Source organism: Equus quagga, chromosome 15, assembly GCF_021613505.1.
Source record: "Equus quagga isolate Etosha38 chromosome 15, UCLA_HA_Equagga_1.0, whole genome shotgun sequence".
In the NCBI taxonomy this organism is placed as follows: Eukaryota; Metazoa; Chordata; class Mammalia; order Perissodactyla; family Equidae; genus Equus; species Equus quagga.
The window spans coordinates 52,871,976-52,890,570 of NC_060281.1; the positions used below are offsets into that span (position 1 = coordinate 52,871,976).

Sequence of the window (18,595 nt, forward strand, 5' to 3'; positions counted from 1 at the left end):
ATGATCCATGGAAGCCCCATCGGCTGCCTGGCTGTGACTGCAGCATGGCTGAGTCTGGCCATGACTGACCAGGCCAGCTTGAGCCAAGGGTCCTCGTGGCAGGTGCTTCATGCTGCGTCCCATCAAACCTCACTCTCTGGCAAGTGCTCATTCCATCCAAAACTTTCCAGGACTTTAAATCAGAGCAGCTGACATTTGTCTAAGAAGCAGGCTGAGGTGTTGTAAGAGACTTCAAGGAGGACACAATGGGTAGGGCATGTCTATGGTGGCACAACTAGCATAAGAGCTTCCGGGTGCCAGAAGTTTTATGCTTTCTGGCTCCATTCTAAGGGATTTGCATGTATAAACTCATGTAATCCTCACAAAACCTGTGTGCGGTAGGCACTATTTTTGTCCACACTTAGGGAAATCACATAACTTGTGCAAGCTAAAACCAACAGTTCCCGAACTGGAACCAGGCCGACCGGCTCTTAACCACCACCCTCTACCATCTCTGGGCTTCCAAATTTGCCTTCTTGGAACCTTCTGTTTCAAAACACAGTGGGTCACTCATCCAGAAGGCCAACCCCACATAGGCAGATATTTCAAATCATTCTCCTTCACTGGTATAGAGTGGATATTTCTAACATGAAAATGTAGTTAATAACTATCAACTAAAGCAGAGACTTATAAGAACCCTTAGACTCTGACACTTGCCATAAAGAGTTAAGATGCAGAAATCAGAATGCCAGAAGGAGATGGTGCTTGCTTTTATCTATAATTTGCGCAAAAATTTACTCGTCTCCAAGAAGACAAAATGCTTAGTCTTTAGGTCTGTATCGACTATGATCTTAAAACTATAACTCTCCTGTAATTCACACTGGTACTCTCAGTGCTTACACATTTGTCACACTCTTGCTTGAATGGCTGGCTGGGTGCATAATGTTACCTGCCAAGTCTGCTTCTTCTGTCACTGAGGAAAGGGAGCCTGGAACATCATCTTCTTCCAATTTTGACTGTTTCCACTTAGCAAAACTATCATCTGATATGTCTAAAGGCAGACACAGCACATTAATAACCACACACACGTTCCTTTTGTCCCAAATTTATCTTGTCCTCTTGTCACCAGTTAATATCTAACCTTGATCAGCAGCAAATGAAACTTGTTCCCTGCCTGTCGCCAATTACATATCATTTGGCACGTTGACTAAGAACAGCACAAGTATCAAAGCACTAAGTCTCTGAAAGAGGACACACGGGAACAGGCATCCCTTTGACGAGCTCTGTAACAGTTAGGAACGCTCTGCTTAGCATGGTACAGACGGATTCCGAACGAAAAGCAGCAATGGGAGGCATCAAAAACACTTCCAGGGCTCCAGGATGAATGGCAAGGTAGCAAGGTTTCCCAGCAGACGAGCCTTTGGAAGCTCATGGATCACCTGGTGGAGTGCGCCACCTGCTGGTGACACTGGAGCTTCTGTGCTGTACTGAGGGCTACCTCATAAATGAGGTCTGCTTGGCTTCTCCCTAGCCCAGGTGACTTTGAGAGCCTCAGCTTACGAGATTTAAATACAGGTCCTCTTCCCAATTTGGCATTTACTAAATATTTTCTATTGTGATATTCACTTTCACCCCAAACATGTCCTTGCCCCATCTGGCACCCAGTCTCATCAATGGCACCACCATTGTCAATCGAGCACCAGCATTAGGCTCAACTCCTGCTTTTCTTCACCATCCACTTCTCTTCCATCATCAAGGCCTGAGGTCCTGCCTACTGCATGAACCCACACCTCTTTCTGCTTTCCCACACCGTGACCCTGTCCAAGGCCACCTCCTTGGAGGATCTCATCAGTCCCATATCTTCAACTGTCACCTCCCAAATCTCTCTCTTGCCTGAGCTTTCTTAAGTGGCAAACTTGTGTTTCCAACTGCCTACTCAATGTCTCCATCTCAAAACCTACTCTTTGCTTTTCCTCCCCACCCAAACCACTCTTTCTTCCCCACCATACACAGCTTAGCCATGAAGCCATCTCACTTTTCACCCTCTCCTCACATATCTAGCTAGTCACTGTTGATTTTCCCTCTGAAAGTTCTGGAAGCCAATTTCATTAATTCACTCAATGAATATTTGATGTTACTACATGCGAGGAGCTGTACAATATGGTTGGCAGACAGCGGAGAAGCAGAAGCAAGTTTCTCAGCTGCTCTACCCTGGTCTCCTTGTGGTTTCTCAGACACCCCAGGCACATGCTCACCTCAAGCCCTTTGCACTTGCTGTTACTCTGCCTTGAATCTTCCCCCCATATATCTGCACTACGTTTTCCTCTGGCCATCAGACCTAACATTTCAATACTACTCTCATTTTAAATCCCCTTCCTTGATAAATTTTCTCCCAGCCTTTATCACAATATAACATACTACATGTTTTACTTTTATTGTGTATTATCTGTCTCCCCTACTAGAAGGGAAGCCCCAGCGAGGGCAGGCATTTTGTCTGTTTTGTTCACTAGAATATCCAGCACTAGAAAAGTGCCTGGACTGTAGGAGACATTCAATAGACATTCATTGAATGAATGCTGCAGAATATCCAAGCTCCCCTGAAACAGGACACTTTATATCCAGAAAAAGAACCTTGTAAAATAAATAAGAATTTATTCTAATTATCTTACACGAGCAGTGAGGGTAGAGATAGAAGCATATCAAAAACTTTAGGGACCCAAATACCTACTATATTAACAGACAAATAGAAATAATCAACTTAACATTTTAAGATCTGCTTAAATTACCTTTTGGGAGGAATGGTAAATACAATAATTTTTAGAAATAGTGCCATAGTAAGAAACACCAATCATAAACTTCAAGTGACAAAAGGAAAAGAAAGAGAATTTTGCTGTTAGAATTATGCAAAATACAGAATAGTTAGTGTTAAAATAGCTCATGCTCTGTGGTAAAATAGAGGATACATTTTTAAGAAAAATAAATATCCTAGGCTTAAATGTCAACTTAGATTATTTTCTATTAAAGGGGAAAAAAGGAAACAGCAAAACAAGAAAGGTAAAACAAGAGAGCTAATAAATACCTAACTGAGAGAAAAGGATGATCCCAAAGCAGGAAGGACTGAATTAATACTACCAGCTATATAGATCAAATGGTCACGCATGAGTGGCGATCTTCACGGGACACCCTAGTTAGTTTGCTAGAACAGAATTTTCATAAACTGAAAGCTTGACTAGAGGGATCACATTCCCACTCTGCAGAACTTGGAAAAGAAAGAGCAAATATCCAGCCTCTCCATAATAAAAATAAGAAAAGCGTAAGAAATACTCTCAACTTGGAGAGTTACCTTACAGGAGCCACTACGTCTTTCTTCTCATTGCTCTCAGATTTAGGTGTGTGCACTTGTTGGAAATTTCGGATAGCTATTTTCTAGGGGATTGCATTGTTTCAAGAGTAAAAGATTTTTAAAAATCAAGGAAAGGATCCAGGTACAGCTACATCCTTCTCTTCCAGCATCAAAACAGCCAGCACTCATGCTTAAATCTCACATGGTGTCTATACTCAGTCTGGGTGCAAAGAAGCCACTTAGAAAGGATTTCGGCTAGCCCCACCGGGGCATTGAAGAACAACTATTACATTTCTTTCCTTCCTGCTTGTTCTGCCCCTTCTCGATTTGTTTTGTTTTGTGACAACATATTTTAGCAACAGCTCAAAACATGGCCTTGAATTTGAATTTATCATGTCCACGCACCACCTATGTTAAATGAGTATCTGCTGACACAGATAATAATTACACTCAGGGGAGACAGGAATCCAGGAACACTGTAAATAACGTGGTTACCCTTGAATGAGTCGCTTGGAATTTGTGAATCTACTAACAAGGGACTGTGCAGATGGACCACTTCAGGGACATGGAAATAATTTGGCAAACAGAACCCTTTTTGAGGGGACAATCTTGTAAAGTCCTTTACCTGTAACAAAGGAATGGCTGGCTCTCCAGAGAGCACAGGCTACTCTAGAGGAACTGGTGCCTCATAAAGGCTGCAATTCCTCAGTGATGCAGTTGGTGCAGTTTTGTTTCCATGGTAACTGTAGCCCATTTTAACCAGCACTTTTCAATATTCTCATAAAGGGATTAAAACTACCTACACAAAACACCTCAAAAATGAACACAAACTGTAAATACACTGTGGGTGAAACTAAAGCAATCTCATACCATGCTACTTCCATTTGTTTGTTGGTAGCTGGTGGGGGGGAGGCTGCTCTTGCTTCTGAATACAGCTTTCCTGATTTCCATGAAAATTAAAGACTTTTGCAATCCAAGGAGCTTCTGAACTTATTCTGGGTAGCCTTTTGGGCACAGGTTTTAGTGAACATAGTTTGGTATCCATATTGCATTTATTTATTCATACTTCTGATAAAATGATTTTTAATGCTACACAGAACCAAATCGATGGTTAATAGCTAAGTTCCTCTAAGTTAAGGGACTTCTGAAATCTTACTCTGAAGTGACACCCGGTGGCCTTCAATGACAAAGGCCAACAGCCTTCAATGGGCAAGACTTCACCAAAAAATCCCCATGATGTTTATGGCACTTTCCCAATGCCAATTCTTTTGTTTATTCTGCCAATGTTTACTATGCTGAGAATATGAAAAATTAAAGACACTCTTCACTGGTAAGTTTCTCAGTCTGATGAGAACTACTAAAATATCTTTTGTAAGGATTAATGCATTTTAAAATCTGCATGTCAATTGATAATAAATATTTATTTGTATAAATGATTATTCAAATATGGAATTATGCTGAGGTTCATCATTAAATGCTAGGATTTTTCTAAGTTCCTTATTCTGGTCCCTAGCAAATATTTATCGAATGCTTTTTAAAAAAAATTATTCAGGAAAATAATATGTGAACAAAATGAGAAGTTTAAAAGAGAAGTAGAAATTAAGAGAGAACTAAACAGAAATTCTTGAGCCAAAGAACACAATGAATGAAATGAAAAATGCAATAGAGAGTATCAACGACAGACTTAATCAAGCAGAAGAAAGAATCTATGATGTCAAAGACCGATCATTTACAAAGGAAAAAAGAATGAAAAAGAGTAAAGACAGCCTATGTGAATCATAGGATACCACTAACGGAAACAACCTCTGCATACTTGGAATCCCAGAAGGAGAAAAAAGAGAAAGGAGCAGAAATCTTGCTTAAAGAAATAATGACTGAGAATTTCCCAAATCTGGAGAGATTTGACATCCTAGTTTATGCAGACCATAAGTCCTCAAAAAGTTTCACCCAAAAAGGTCTTCTCCAAGACACATTATAAGAAAACTGTCTAAAATCAAAGACAAAGAGGGAATCTTAACAGCAGCAAGAGGAAAAAAAATGCTCACATACAAGGAAACCCTCATAAAGCTACCAGCAGGTTTCTCAGCAGAAACCTTGCAGGCCAGGAAAGAGTGAGATGATATGCAGACAGTGCTGAAAGAGAAAAAACTGCCAACTAAGAATCATTTACCTGGCAAAGCTGTCCTTCAGAAATGAAGGACAGATAAAGCTTTTCCCAGACAAAAGCTGAGGGAGTTCATCACCACGATGTCTGCCTAACAAGAAAAGCTGAAAGGGGTTCCTTGAGATGAATGAAGGCTAATCAGTAACATGAAAACATAAGAAAATATAAAACATACTGGTAAAGGTAAGTACACCAAATTCAGAATACTCTAATACTATAATATAGAGATGTGTTAATCACTTAACTCTAATATAAAGATTAAGGGAGGAAAATATTTTAAAATATTATAGCCATAATAATTTGTTAATGGATACATAATGTAAAAAGAGGTAAATTATGACATCAAAAACATAAAATGTGGAGGGAGGGAGAGGCAAAGGGTAAAGGTTTTGCATGCAGTAGAACTTAAGTTGTTAAATAAAATAGACTATTATATATCTAATGCTTTATGTAAGCCTTATGGTAACCACTAAGCAAAAATCTACAGTAGATACATAAAAGATAAAGAAGACGGAATCAAACATACCACTATGGAAAATCATCAGTCTACAAAAGAAGACAGCAAGAGAAGAAGAAATGAACAAAGGAACTATAAAATAGCCAGAAAACAATTAATAAGATGGCATTAGTAAGTCTTTATCTATCAATAATTACTTTGAATGCAAATGGATTGAATTCTCCAATCAAAAGGCATCGAGTGGCTGAAGGGATTTAAAAAATAAAAGACCTAACTATATGCTGCCTATAAGAGACTCACTTCAACTTTAGGACACAAATAGGTTCAAAGGGAAGACATGGAAAAAGATATTTCATGCAAATGGTAAGCAAAAGAGAGTAGAGGTAGCTATACTTATATCACACAAAATAGACTTTGAGTCAAAAACTGTATAAAAGACAAAGAAGGTTGTTATATAATGATAAGAGAGTCAATTCATCAAGAGGATATAGCAATTGTAAACATTTATGCACCCAACATCAGACCACCTAAATATATTAAACAAACATTAACGGACTTGAAGGAAGAAATAGACAGGAATACAGTAATAGTAGTGTACTTCAATACCCCACTTCCAACAATGAATAGATCGTTCAGGCAGAAAATCAATAAGGAAACATTGGACTTAAACTATACCTTATAGCAAAAGGACAAAACAGACATATAGAGAACATTCCATCCTACAGCAGCAGTATACATATTCTTCTCAAGCACACACAGAACATTCTCCAGAATAGATCATATGGTAGGTTACAAAACAAATCTTAGCAAATTTAAGAAGCATGAAATTATACCATGTATCTTTTTCCTAATACTACAGTATCAAACTAGAAATCAATAACAGGAGGAAAACAAATGTGTGGAAATTAGCACACTCCTGAACAACCAATAGGTCAAAGAAATCAAAAGGAAAATAATAAAATATCTTGAAACAAATGAAAATGAAAACATACCAAAATTTATGGGATTGAGCAAAAGCAGTTCTAAGAGGGAAGTTTATAGTGATAAATGCCTACATTGAGAAAAAAGAAAGATTTCAAGTAAACAACCTAACTATGCACCTCAAAGAAAAAAGAAGACCAAACTAAGCCCAAACTTAGCAGAAGGAAGGACAGATCAGAGTAGAAACAAATGAATTGGAAACCAGAAAATAATAGAAAAGATCAATGAAACTAAGAGATATTTAATTGACAAAACTTCAGCTTAACTAAACAACAACAAAAAAAGACAACTCAAACGGAATCAGAAATGAAAGAGGAGACATTAAAACTGATACTACAGAAATACAAAGGATCATAAGAAACAGTTATACACCAACAAATTCAAAAAACTAGAAAAAGTGCATAAATTCCTAGAAACATACAACCTACCAAGACTGAATCATGAAGAAATAAAAAATCTGAACAAATCAAGAACAAGTAAGGAGATTGAATTAGTAACCAAAAGCCTCCCAACACAGAGAAGCCCAGGGCCAGATGGTTTCACTGATGAATTCTACCAAAGACTTAAAGAATTAATGCCAATCTTTCTCAAACTCTATCAAAAAATTGAATAGGAGGGAACACTCTCAAACTCATTTTACCAGCCCAGTATCACCCTGATACCAAAGCTAGACAAGGACAACACAGGGAAAAAAAAGCTACAGGCCAATATCCCTGATGAATATAGACAGAAAAATTATAAACAAAATACTAGCCAACAGAATCCACCAGCACATTTAAAGGATCATACACCATCATCAAGTGGGATTTATCCTCAGGAAGCAAGAATTGGTCAACATATGCAGATCAATGCATATACCGCAATAACAGAGCAAAAGATAAAAATCATATGATCATCTCAATAGATGCAGAAAAGTATTTGACAAAACACAACATCCTATCATGATAAAAACTCTTGACATATTGGGTATAGAAGGAACACAACATAATAAATACCATAAATGACAACCCCACAGCTAACTTCATACTCAAGGGTGAAAGGTTGAAAGCTCTTACCCTAAGATCAGGAACAAGACCAAAGTGCCCACTCTCACTGGTCCTATTCAACATAGTACCGAGAGTCCTAGCCAGAGCAATTAGGCAAGAAAAATAAATAAAAGGAATCCAAATAGGAAAGGAATACATAAAATTATCTCTGTTTGCAGAAGATATGATCTTATATATAGAAAATCCTAAAAACTCTACCAAAAAACTCTCAGAATAAATAAACTCAGTAAAGTTAAAGGATACAAAATCAACATACAAAAATCAGCTGTGTTTCAACACACTAACAAACTGTCTGAAAAAGAAGCAAAACAGCCTTGTTCATAATAACATCAAAAACAGTAAAATACTGGTCATGTCAGCATCATGGCACCATGAGTCATTTCGTTTTTCTCTCCCCTTTGATTTACAACTAACTTGACATCCATAACTAAACAAAAGTTCCTCTGCACAGTACACTAGGACCCCCAGAGATCCTCGCACCCGTGCATGCAAAAGTGGTTGGAGAGGATCTCAGAGGAGGCTGCGGATCCATGGAAGTCATGAGCTTGCCCCACTTGCTGCCATTGCTGACAAAGGTAATGTGGGGAGTTCAAACCTGGGTGGACACTCAAGGGAGATAATTCGTGGAGGCCTAGCCTGCCTGACAAGAGAACTTGGCAAGCCTTTGGAACGGGATAGAGATGAGTCTGGAGGCAGAAGAAAGGGAAGAATGAGCTGAGGTGGCCCCATTCACGAGAGCTGCCACTGCCACTGCTCAGAGTGGCAGAAAAGGGAGGTGGAAAGTGAATGTGGTGAGTGATAACCGCCTAGCCGTGCATCTGGAAAGACACAATTCTGTACACAACACCTGGATTTCTGAAGAGGGACCTCCTTGACTGGGAGGAGGGAGAGGAAAAGAAAGAAGGCAAAGATCATTGAAGGAACATGTTTTCTGCTGTCTACTCTGAGATTTTAGAGGAGGTCCACCCATGGACCTCTGGGACTCCCGCACTGGAGGATCCCCCTACTGGGCTGCAGGCACCCCCAAAAGCCCCAAGTGCTAAGCCCACACCTCCCCCTACTCTGTCACCAGCTTTTTTCACGTGTGCTCCCAAGTGTAGAGGTGAGAGTTAGCACCAGTAAGAGAAACCAACTCTTGCGCTACAGTGCCACCTTCTGAAAAACAAAAGAAAGGCTTCTAATCGCCAGCCTGGAGAACTGTTAGAACCAAGCTAAACAAACTACACTACGAAGTTAATTGTAATAAAAGTAGTATGGTTCTGGCACAAAAATAGACACATAGACCAAGTGAACAGAACAGAGAGCCCCAAATTAAGTCCTGCATATATGGTCAACTTATATTCAACAAGGAAGCGAACAATACCTAATGTGGGAAGGATGGTCTCTTCAACAAATGGTGCTGGGAAAACCGGATAAACACATGCAGAACAATGAAATTAGAACCTTATCTTACTCCATGGACAAAAATTAACTTAAAATGGATCAAAGACTTAAACATAACACTGACACTATAAACTTCTAGAAGAAAATGTAGGGAAGAAGTTCCTCAACATTGGTCTTGGCAATCATTTTTTGGGTAAGATGCAAAAAGCATAAATAACAAAAGCAAAAATCAGCCAGCGGGACTACTTAAAAAGTTTAAAAGCTTCTGCACAGCATAAGAAACAACTACCAAAATGAAAAGGCAAGCTATAGAACGGAAGAAAAATTTTGCAAACCATCTATCAGATAAGGGGTTAATACCCAAAATGTATAAAGAACTCAATCAACTCAACCAACAACAACAAATCCAATAAAACAGTGGGCAGAAGAACTAAATAGACGTTTTTCCAAAGAGGACATCCAAATGGCTAACAGGCCATTTCATGGGAAAAGATGCTCAATATCACTAATCACCAGGGAAATGCAAATCAAAACCACAATGAGAGATTACTGCACCCCTCTTAGAATGGCTATTATCAAGAAACGGTAACAAGTGTTGGTGAGGAGGTGAAGAAAAGGGAACACTTGCCCACAGTTGGTAGGAATGTAAATGGGTGGAGCCAGTATGAAAACTGCTGAGTGAAATAAGAAACGAGATATAATACCATTTACATAAGTGAAAACTACACACATTTACTTTTTTTAAATATTTTACAAGAACACATATAAACAAAAGCTGAATATTAAATACATTACAGAGTAAGGGAAATGGGGAGATGTTGGTCAGATGTGCAAACTTCCAGTCATAAGATTAATAAGCACTGGAGATCTAATGTACAGCATAGTAATTATAGCTAACAACATTGTAGTATATACTTGAAAGCTGTTAAGAGAGTAGATCTTAAATGTTCTCACCAAAAAAAGAAATGGTACTTATGTGATGTAATGAAGGTGTTAGCTAAAGCTATGGTGGTAACCATTCTGCAATATATAAGTGTATCAAATCAACAAGTTGTACATCTTAATTTTATACAATGTTATACGTCAATTACACCTCAATAAACCTGAGGGGAAAATCCATGGAAGCAGAGGGAAAAAGTCTCCCCAGGTATATCAAAATAAATAAACAAACATATTACGATCTTTACCTACTAGATGGAGAGATATGACACTGGGGAATATGAACAAAAGAGAGGAAGCAAGGAATCCTTTGAACACTCCAACAAGAAGTTCAATTCACTTAGAAGGAAAAATGGTCAACCCTAGAAGACAGTGGAACATCACAAAGTCCTTAAAAAATGAGTAAGTCAAGAAATTATACCCAATCAAGCTAAGTTAAAAATTCCAACCAAATATTTTTGAAAAGAAAACAAACCATGTGGTGAAATAATTTTTAAAACCTTTAAAAGGCAACATCACACACAATAATGACATATCAAGAAAAATAGATTTAACTCACCTATTCAAAGAAAAATCTTTATATTAGATCATACAGCAAAACACAATACTATACTATATACAAAAAAAATGCCTGAAACAAAATTATTTATACAGGTTGAAAATAAAATCATGGACAAGTTTGTCTGGCAAATGCAAACAAAAAGAAAGCAAGAGTTGCAAAAATAGATGAAGTAGAATTCTGGCCAAAGAGCATTAAACTAACAAAGAACAACAAAAGGGTAAAGAAGCAAATCACTTCATTTTAGGCTTCAGAGAAGTATCATAAATAATTTCTAAGGAAATGAGAAGCTGCAAATAAATAGATAAATAATCATTAAGCACATAAGGAAACAATGCACCATGAGCAAGTGGCAGAAGAATCAGACAGCAGAAAGGTATTCACAAAAATTTTAGCTACTGGAATCCTCAGACACACGTTAAAAACACCTACTCTTTTCAAAGAAATAAAATCAAGCTTAAACATAGCTTCAGGGAAGAGGGCACTATGTAAAACGACCTAGCAGATCTTTAAACACCAAACAATTTCTAGAAATAAAAAATATAATAATAAACATTCAATGATAGACTCAATAGCAGATCAGATATAGGTGAAGAGGCAAATTAAATTATCCAGCAGGCAAATAGAGAAAGAAGTGGAAAAATGTGAGAGTAGTTAAGAGGCACAGAAAATAGAATGTGACAGGATATTACATATCTAATTAGAGTTCAAGAAGAATGAGCCAGAAGCAATATTTGGGGAGATAATGGCTGAGGCTTTTCTAGAACTGAGGAAAGACATTATGTCACATATTCAAGATGCCCTAACAAATGCCAAGAAGAACAAAATGAAAAGACGACCACACTGAAATAAATTTTAATCAGTGAAAAATTACCAAAGATAAATAGAAATCATCCTAGAAGTATTCAGAGGGAGGGAAAAAGGGCCAAATTATCTACAAAAAGTGACTGTTAGATTGACAGCGGAATTTTCATCAGCAAGAATAGAAAACAGAAGGCAGTGGAACAATTTCCTTGATGTACTGATAAATTCTGCCCATCTATATTCTACATCCAGCGATAATTCATTCAAGAATAAGGGTGAAACAGGCATTTTCATACAAGCAAAAATTGAGGATATTCCCACCAGCAGACCCTCACCAAAGATGTACTTTAGGCAGGAAGAAAGAGGTCTCACATAGACAGTGTGAGATACAAGAAGAATGTAAGCAAAGTGGTAAAAATTTGGGGATGTAAAAGTGAAAATGACTACATAAATACTATTTTAACTTTTAAAATAAAATAAAGAACACCACCACATAATGTGGTTGGGGTAGGCTAACGGAATTCAGGAGTCTTAAGGTCCTGTATAATCTGGGAGGAAAATAATGTTATTGATTAAAGTTAGACTTTGAAAAGCCATGCATGTTATTATTTCTAGGTTAACCAGTAAGTGAAAAGAAATAGAGTACATAACTACAAACGACTGGGGGGAAATGGAATGAGAAAAAAGTGCTTACACAAAATTTTAAAAATAAGAGAAAGAAAACAAAATGGTTGGGTCACACACAAAGTACAAAATAAACTGGTAGACATATTCCAAATATAGGAATAATTACATTAAATGTAAATGGACTAAACGTTCCACTCAAAAGACAAACACTATGATACAAGGTGTGGGGGAGTCCAAATATAGGCTGTTTACAAGTGATATGTATAAAATTAAAATATATATGTTAAACATAAAAGGATGGAGAAAATTATACTATGCAAATTCTAAACAAAAGAAATAACAGACTTCAAGATAAAAACATTACTGGAGATACAGGGGTCACTTCATAATGACGAAAGTTTCAATATACCATAAGGATAACTATGTTACATTTAGAAGCACCTGAGGACATTTTTATTTTATATAAAGAAAAACTGAACAGAACTTGCCTGTGACTGGCAAGTCCATGATCATAACGAAAGGTTTTCACACACTATGCTCAACAATTGATAGAGTAAGTAGACTGAAAAAAAGTAGTAAGAATATAAAATATTTGAAGACCATAGTTAAGAAAAGCGACATAACGGATAGACATATATATAGACACTGCACCCAATAATTGTGGAGCACACTCTTTTAACCGCAAATCAACCTTCAAGAAATTTGACATGTAGTGGGCCATAAAGTACATCTCAAAACTTCAAAGGATGTAAAGATACAGACCAAGTTCTCTAGCCACAATGCAATCAAACTAGAAAATAGCAAAAAGACAGCTAGAAAAATCCCATACCATTGAGAATTAAGAAATACATTTCTAAGTAACCTTTGGTCAGAGAAGAAATCAAAATAAAAAATATTTTAAAATAATAACAAATATTATATATTACAATGTGTGGGATTCACATACAGAAATGCTTAGAGAGAAATGTATATAGCATTAAATCAATAATAATATAGGAAATAATATATGAGAATATCTTTGACTTTTTGGTAGGGAAGAATTTCTTATTATTAAAAAAGTAATAACCATAGAGAAAAGATTGATAAATTAGAATTCATTAAAATTAAAAACTTTTATTTATCAAAAAAGTGGTCAGAAAGACATACAGAGAGAGCATCATACACAGAGAGAAGTACAAACCACAAAGAGGAAGAAGATATTTACCAGACATATAACCAAGTCCAGAACAGATGACAAACTCCTAAATACTGATATAAAAAGACAATTCTACAGACAAATAGGAAAGACATTTTAAACACTACACAAAAGAGGAAATTCTGGCTAATAAACATAAAATGATGCTTAACCTTAATCAGTGATATTCACATTAAAACCAATATATATGTTCACCCACTCACACATGTCAAAATTGTAAAATACTGAGCATTGGTGAGGATGTGGAGCAACAAAACACTCATACACATCAGGTAGGAAAGTAAATTGATACAAGCATATTGGAAAAAATAGTTTGGCACATCTGAAACTATTAAAGATATATATATTCTATGGCCCAGCAATTCTACTCCTAAAAATATACCTAGAGAATATTTTTCACATATGCCCCAGGAGAAATGTACCTCATTCTTCACAGTGATATTATTTATAACAACCAAAACTGCAAATAATCCAAATATCCCACGGCACTACAATGGACAAATTATGGTATATTCATATAACCGAATGCTATATTGTGATGAAAATGAATATACATGACCTGCATGCATCAGCATAAATAGATCTTAGAAATGATTCTGAGCAAAAGAAGCAGGCCACACAAGATATATACAATAGGATGCCATTTGTTTAAATTTCAAATCAAATCAAACTAAACTACATATTATTGAGGGAGGCATATAAAGAAAGTAAAATTATAAAAATCAACAGGATTTTCACAAAAGCCAGGCTAGTCATTACCTCTGTGAGAGGTGGAGGGAACTAACAAGGTCTGATTCATGTGAAAGGATTCTAAGCCAATGGAACTTTCTAGTTCTCTCTCTGAGTCGTGGTTACATATGTGTTCACCTTATAATCATTCTTTGAACTGTACATGTTTTAAATTCTCTTCAGAATGTATAATATTTTTCACAAAGTAAAAGTGAAAAATTAAAAATCGAACACAAAATTAAGATCAACAGTTCGCTGTGAAGCGGGATGCAGGGTGCTGAGATGGGTTTGGCCGGGAACAGACCAGGTTTCAAAACAGTAATGGTTGGTGGTTTGCAGATGTTTCTTATATTGATATACCAAGTATCCTGCACATAATTTATAACTATCTGAATCTTCCTGATACTTAATTTAAAACGTAGAGAAAAAATAAGCAGTTCAGAAACATCCTAAAGAGTGGTCAGGTGCCACACTAATTCACAACACTGTGAACTGGCCTGGAAACCTTTATACCACTGTTACATGAGAAAATGAATTCAGAAGTGTAATAACTTAGCCACACAACTTTTTGGAACATTGCTAATACAATGCAAGTGACCTGCCTACGTGGGGATGGTGCCCCCACCGAGCCCTCCTGTGAGCCAAAGAGGAGGCGTGCCGGTTGATGGGATGTGGGTCCCAGGCTGAATGCTTCTCACCACGAGACGCCATTGTTCCTGAGTGAAGGCCTCTGCTTCTCCCCTTGACCTTCACGCACATTTGGAGCTGGTAAGCAGGCCATGCTGCTCTCTCCAGAGCCTGGCCACAATCACTCTGTAAAGCTGTTTTATTTGTAGCAATTTGAATAACAGCCCCGTCTACCAAAATCAGATCAATTTTGCTTTATTCTGCAAAAGAGTTTAGTGTTCTCTTACCTCTGTCTTCCAAGTTTTGCAGTTTATGTTTGAAGCTAGTACTTTTCATCAATGACTCTTGGTTCACAGTCTTAAAAACAAAATAAACACACCGCAAATACATAAGAAATAAGAAACTACCCACAGCTAGAAGGACCTGCAACTAAAATATACAACTATGTACAGGGCGGGTTCGGGGAGATAAAGCAGAAAAAAGAAACTAGTGGTGCTACATTATCCCTTAAGAAGAAATAACCCAGGACATTTTGCAAATATGCTATTAATTTTTGAAAACCAGATGAATAACCAACAATTAAATAGTACCTTAGATACATTTTCTTCAACTCCTGAGTGCTCCAAGGAAGAGAGATTGCCCAGTGGGTGGGGACTTTGAAGTTCTGAGTGTTAGAGAGAACAGTTTCAAAGGAATAAACACACTAAGGAGCAACTTTAGGCAATAACATTGCACTATTACTCTCTATATTAAATCTCACCATCAGAAAAAATGGGACAGTTCTAAATTAAAAAAATTTTGTATCTTTCAGGGGATTTATCGGCATTAGGTTTGTAGATCTGTAAATAAAAGGAATAACCAGCTACCTCAACTAGATCAGCATCTTTAGTAGCTGCCCATCTGGCCCCAAAGACATGGGAGAGGATTCTACCACCTCGCCTTGTGATCCTTCTCTTTCTCTCTCTTGGACCCACTCCTTTGTTTCCTCTTACTCTCTAATGCTATATTTCCCTTTCTCTTTTTTCTGCCTGCGGCAGCCAAGCTAACAGGTTGTCAGTCGCGTGCTTACTAAGTGCCGTTATGTGCCTGGAGATGTGCTAAGCTGCAGAGTAACAGTGACGAACAAAACAAACTCCCTACTCTTACAAATTTAAAGGATGCGAACAGTTTGAATAAAATACAGTGGGGGTTAAGATAAACCTTATAGGTGAATGGTTGGCAAATTCTGACCCATCAGGCCAAATCAGGTCAGCCACCTGGTTTTATAAATAAAGTTTTATGGAAACACAGCCACGCCTGTAGGTTTACATCTTGTCAGTGGCTGATTTTATGCTGTGACTGCCGAGGTGAATATTTGCAACAGAAGCCATATGGACCAAAAAGCAAAAAATGCTTTTATCTGGTTCTTTATAGAAAATATTTATCAACCCCTGCTATAAGTCACCATTTGAGTTTTATTGCTTCTTTAAAAGAGGAAAAATACCAGCAATTCCTATGCACAAGCTGGTCTCAAATGTGAAAGCACAATTAAGATACAATATCCTGTATCTTTTGCCAATGAGGACATTAAAGAGAATGGCAATCATATCTTCACACTTTCTTCAACAGATATTAAAAGAAAAATGTTTTATTTCCAACTATCTTTCCCCAAACATAATTTTTTCTACGTAAACTTAACAGAAAATCAGGTACCTGTTTTCTGGGCAGAATCTTCAGGAGTTAAAAAGACAGAACTACCCTGAAATTTTTTTCCAGAAACTTTTGGAGGTGTGGCATTATTTTGCCTGGAGGTATTTTTCTATAAAGGTGATAGAAGTTTAGCTTAAAATAGAGTACTTTTTAAAAGTGTTAAACATTCACAACCACTCAAAACAAATTATCAAAGAACTCTAAGACATCGCCAATACCCTTTAATAGAATTTAAGTATTAGATTTACTCCATTTGAAAATAAACGCTAAGAACATAAGATCTAAGAGTTGGAAGTACATTAGGTCATACATCAGTTGATACCTCTGAATCAAAGACAACTCAATCAAAGTTGTCAAAGTGTGGTCCCAGACCAGAGCATCGCAACACGTCGGGGCCTGGTGGAAATGCAAATTCTCAAGCCCCACCTGTGATCCACTCAATCAGAAACTCTGGGACAGGACCCAGAAACCTGCATGTTAACAAGCCACCCTGATCATTCTGATGATCACTAAAATCTGAGAGCCATTGCCCTCGATCAGGAGTCAGCAAACCATAGCTCACTGCCTCTTCTTGTAAATAAAATTTCATTGGAACATGACACAACCATTCGTTTAGGTATTGTCCAAGGCTGCTTGTGTGCTACAATGGCAGAGTTGAATAGTCGCCACAGAACCCATACGGCTCCCAGAGTCTGAAACATTTACTCCCTGACCCTCTACAGGAAAAGTTTGCTGACCCCTGCTCTAAATTATTCTCTTATACTCCAACACAGAGAAGTGAATTTTTTTTTTTTTTTTAAAAACCCAACTTTTTTTTTTTTTTTAAAGATTTTATTTTTTCCTTTTTCTCCCCAAAGCCCCCCGGTACATAGTTGTGTATTCTTCGTTGTGGGTTCCTCTAGTTGTGGCATGTGGGACGCTGCCTCAGCGTGGTCTGACGAGCAGTGCCATGTCCGCGCCCAGGATTCGAACCGACGAAACACTGGGCCGCCTGCAGCGGAGCGCGCGAACTTAACCACTCGGCCACGGGGCCAGCCCCAGCCCCCAGAGAAGTGAATTTTGAATACCAATATTTGTACCAAGTCAGGAATGTCCTCACTGAAAATCAGCATAGACTTCTTGTCGGTTGTACAGCTTAAATTCATGGATTCTCAAAGCTTTGATGTTTCTTTGGGCTTATTTAAACCGAAAGCTATATTTACTAAAAACTGTTCTTTTGGCTTATTTCTAACTGATAATTCATTATTTCAGATTAAACTATTCAACAAATATTTAGGTACTTACTCTGGCCCACAGGTGTAATCTGTAAACTATTTCTGTCATTACAGAACATGAGAGCTCCTTAGAGTCACAGGGGGCAACAATCCCCAGGCTGACGGAAGGAGGCAGGTCAGGGGCAGATAACTAGCTATGACCGGAGCACCAACCGCATGGTATTTCTGCACAGGCAGGCAGGGTGCCGTTCATGCCCTCAGAATCCCGGCAGCCTCTCCCTTAGAAAACTCGTATACACTTGGCACTACACGCTAGTGTGTATGTGTGCAAATATATTTAATACATACACACACATAAATATATATCATTTGACAGGGAACAAAAGCCAACTGCCGAAAGAGGTAATTCAGCTAATATCAGGCAAAACCAGGCTTTGAATTGGTCTAGAGGACACCTGTGTCCGTATTCTTAACTTCTTTGCTATAAAACAAGGACAACTGAAGGCAATTAGGAAACTTGGAGAGTTTATTCAACATGTATATAAGCCTGAAGGCATTTCAGCCACTTGCAAAATAAAAATTTAAATGTTTAGATGACTGAAAGCTTTGAAAGTAGTAAGTCAACAAACCAAAACTAAGGGAGGATTAAACCAACAAGCCAACTTTAAAATGGAAATTTAGAAGCACAGATATTTGCAGGAAATAAGAATAGCCCAGATTTTAAGCGCTGCTCATAATAAGTCTTTCAGCGACATTTGGGAACAGTGAAGAAAGATCTTAAATCTTTACCCAAGGTTTACTTTACTAAATGTTTGGGAGTTCTTGCAGTTTTATTGACAGTTGTTTTCATGTCAGTAAC

The 18,595-nt window shown here is 37.5% G+C and overlaps 1 protein-coding gene across 1 annotated transcript in view; it reads right to left on the reverse strand.

Moving 5' to 3' along the window:
• Window positions 1–18,595, reverse strand: part of SYCP2L (synaptonemal complex protein 2 like) — a 103,062-nt gene that overhangs the window by 17,585 nt on the left and 66,882 nt on the right. The window contains 4 exon segments of the mRNA XM_046641002.1: window positions 929–1,030; window positions 15,121–15,190; window positions 15,424–15,497; window positions 16,526–16,654. Of these exon segments, the coding sequence (XP_046496958.1) occupies window positions 929–1,030; window positions 15,121–15,190; window positions 15,424–15,497; window positions 16,526–16,654 (375 nt within the window).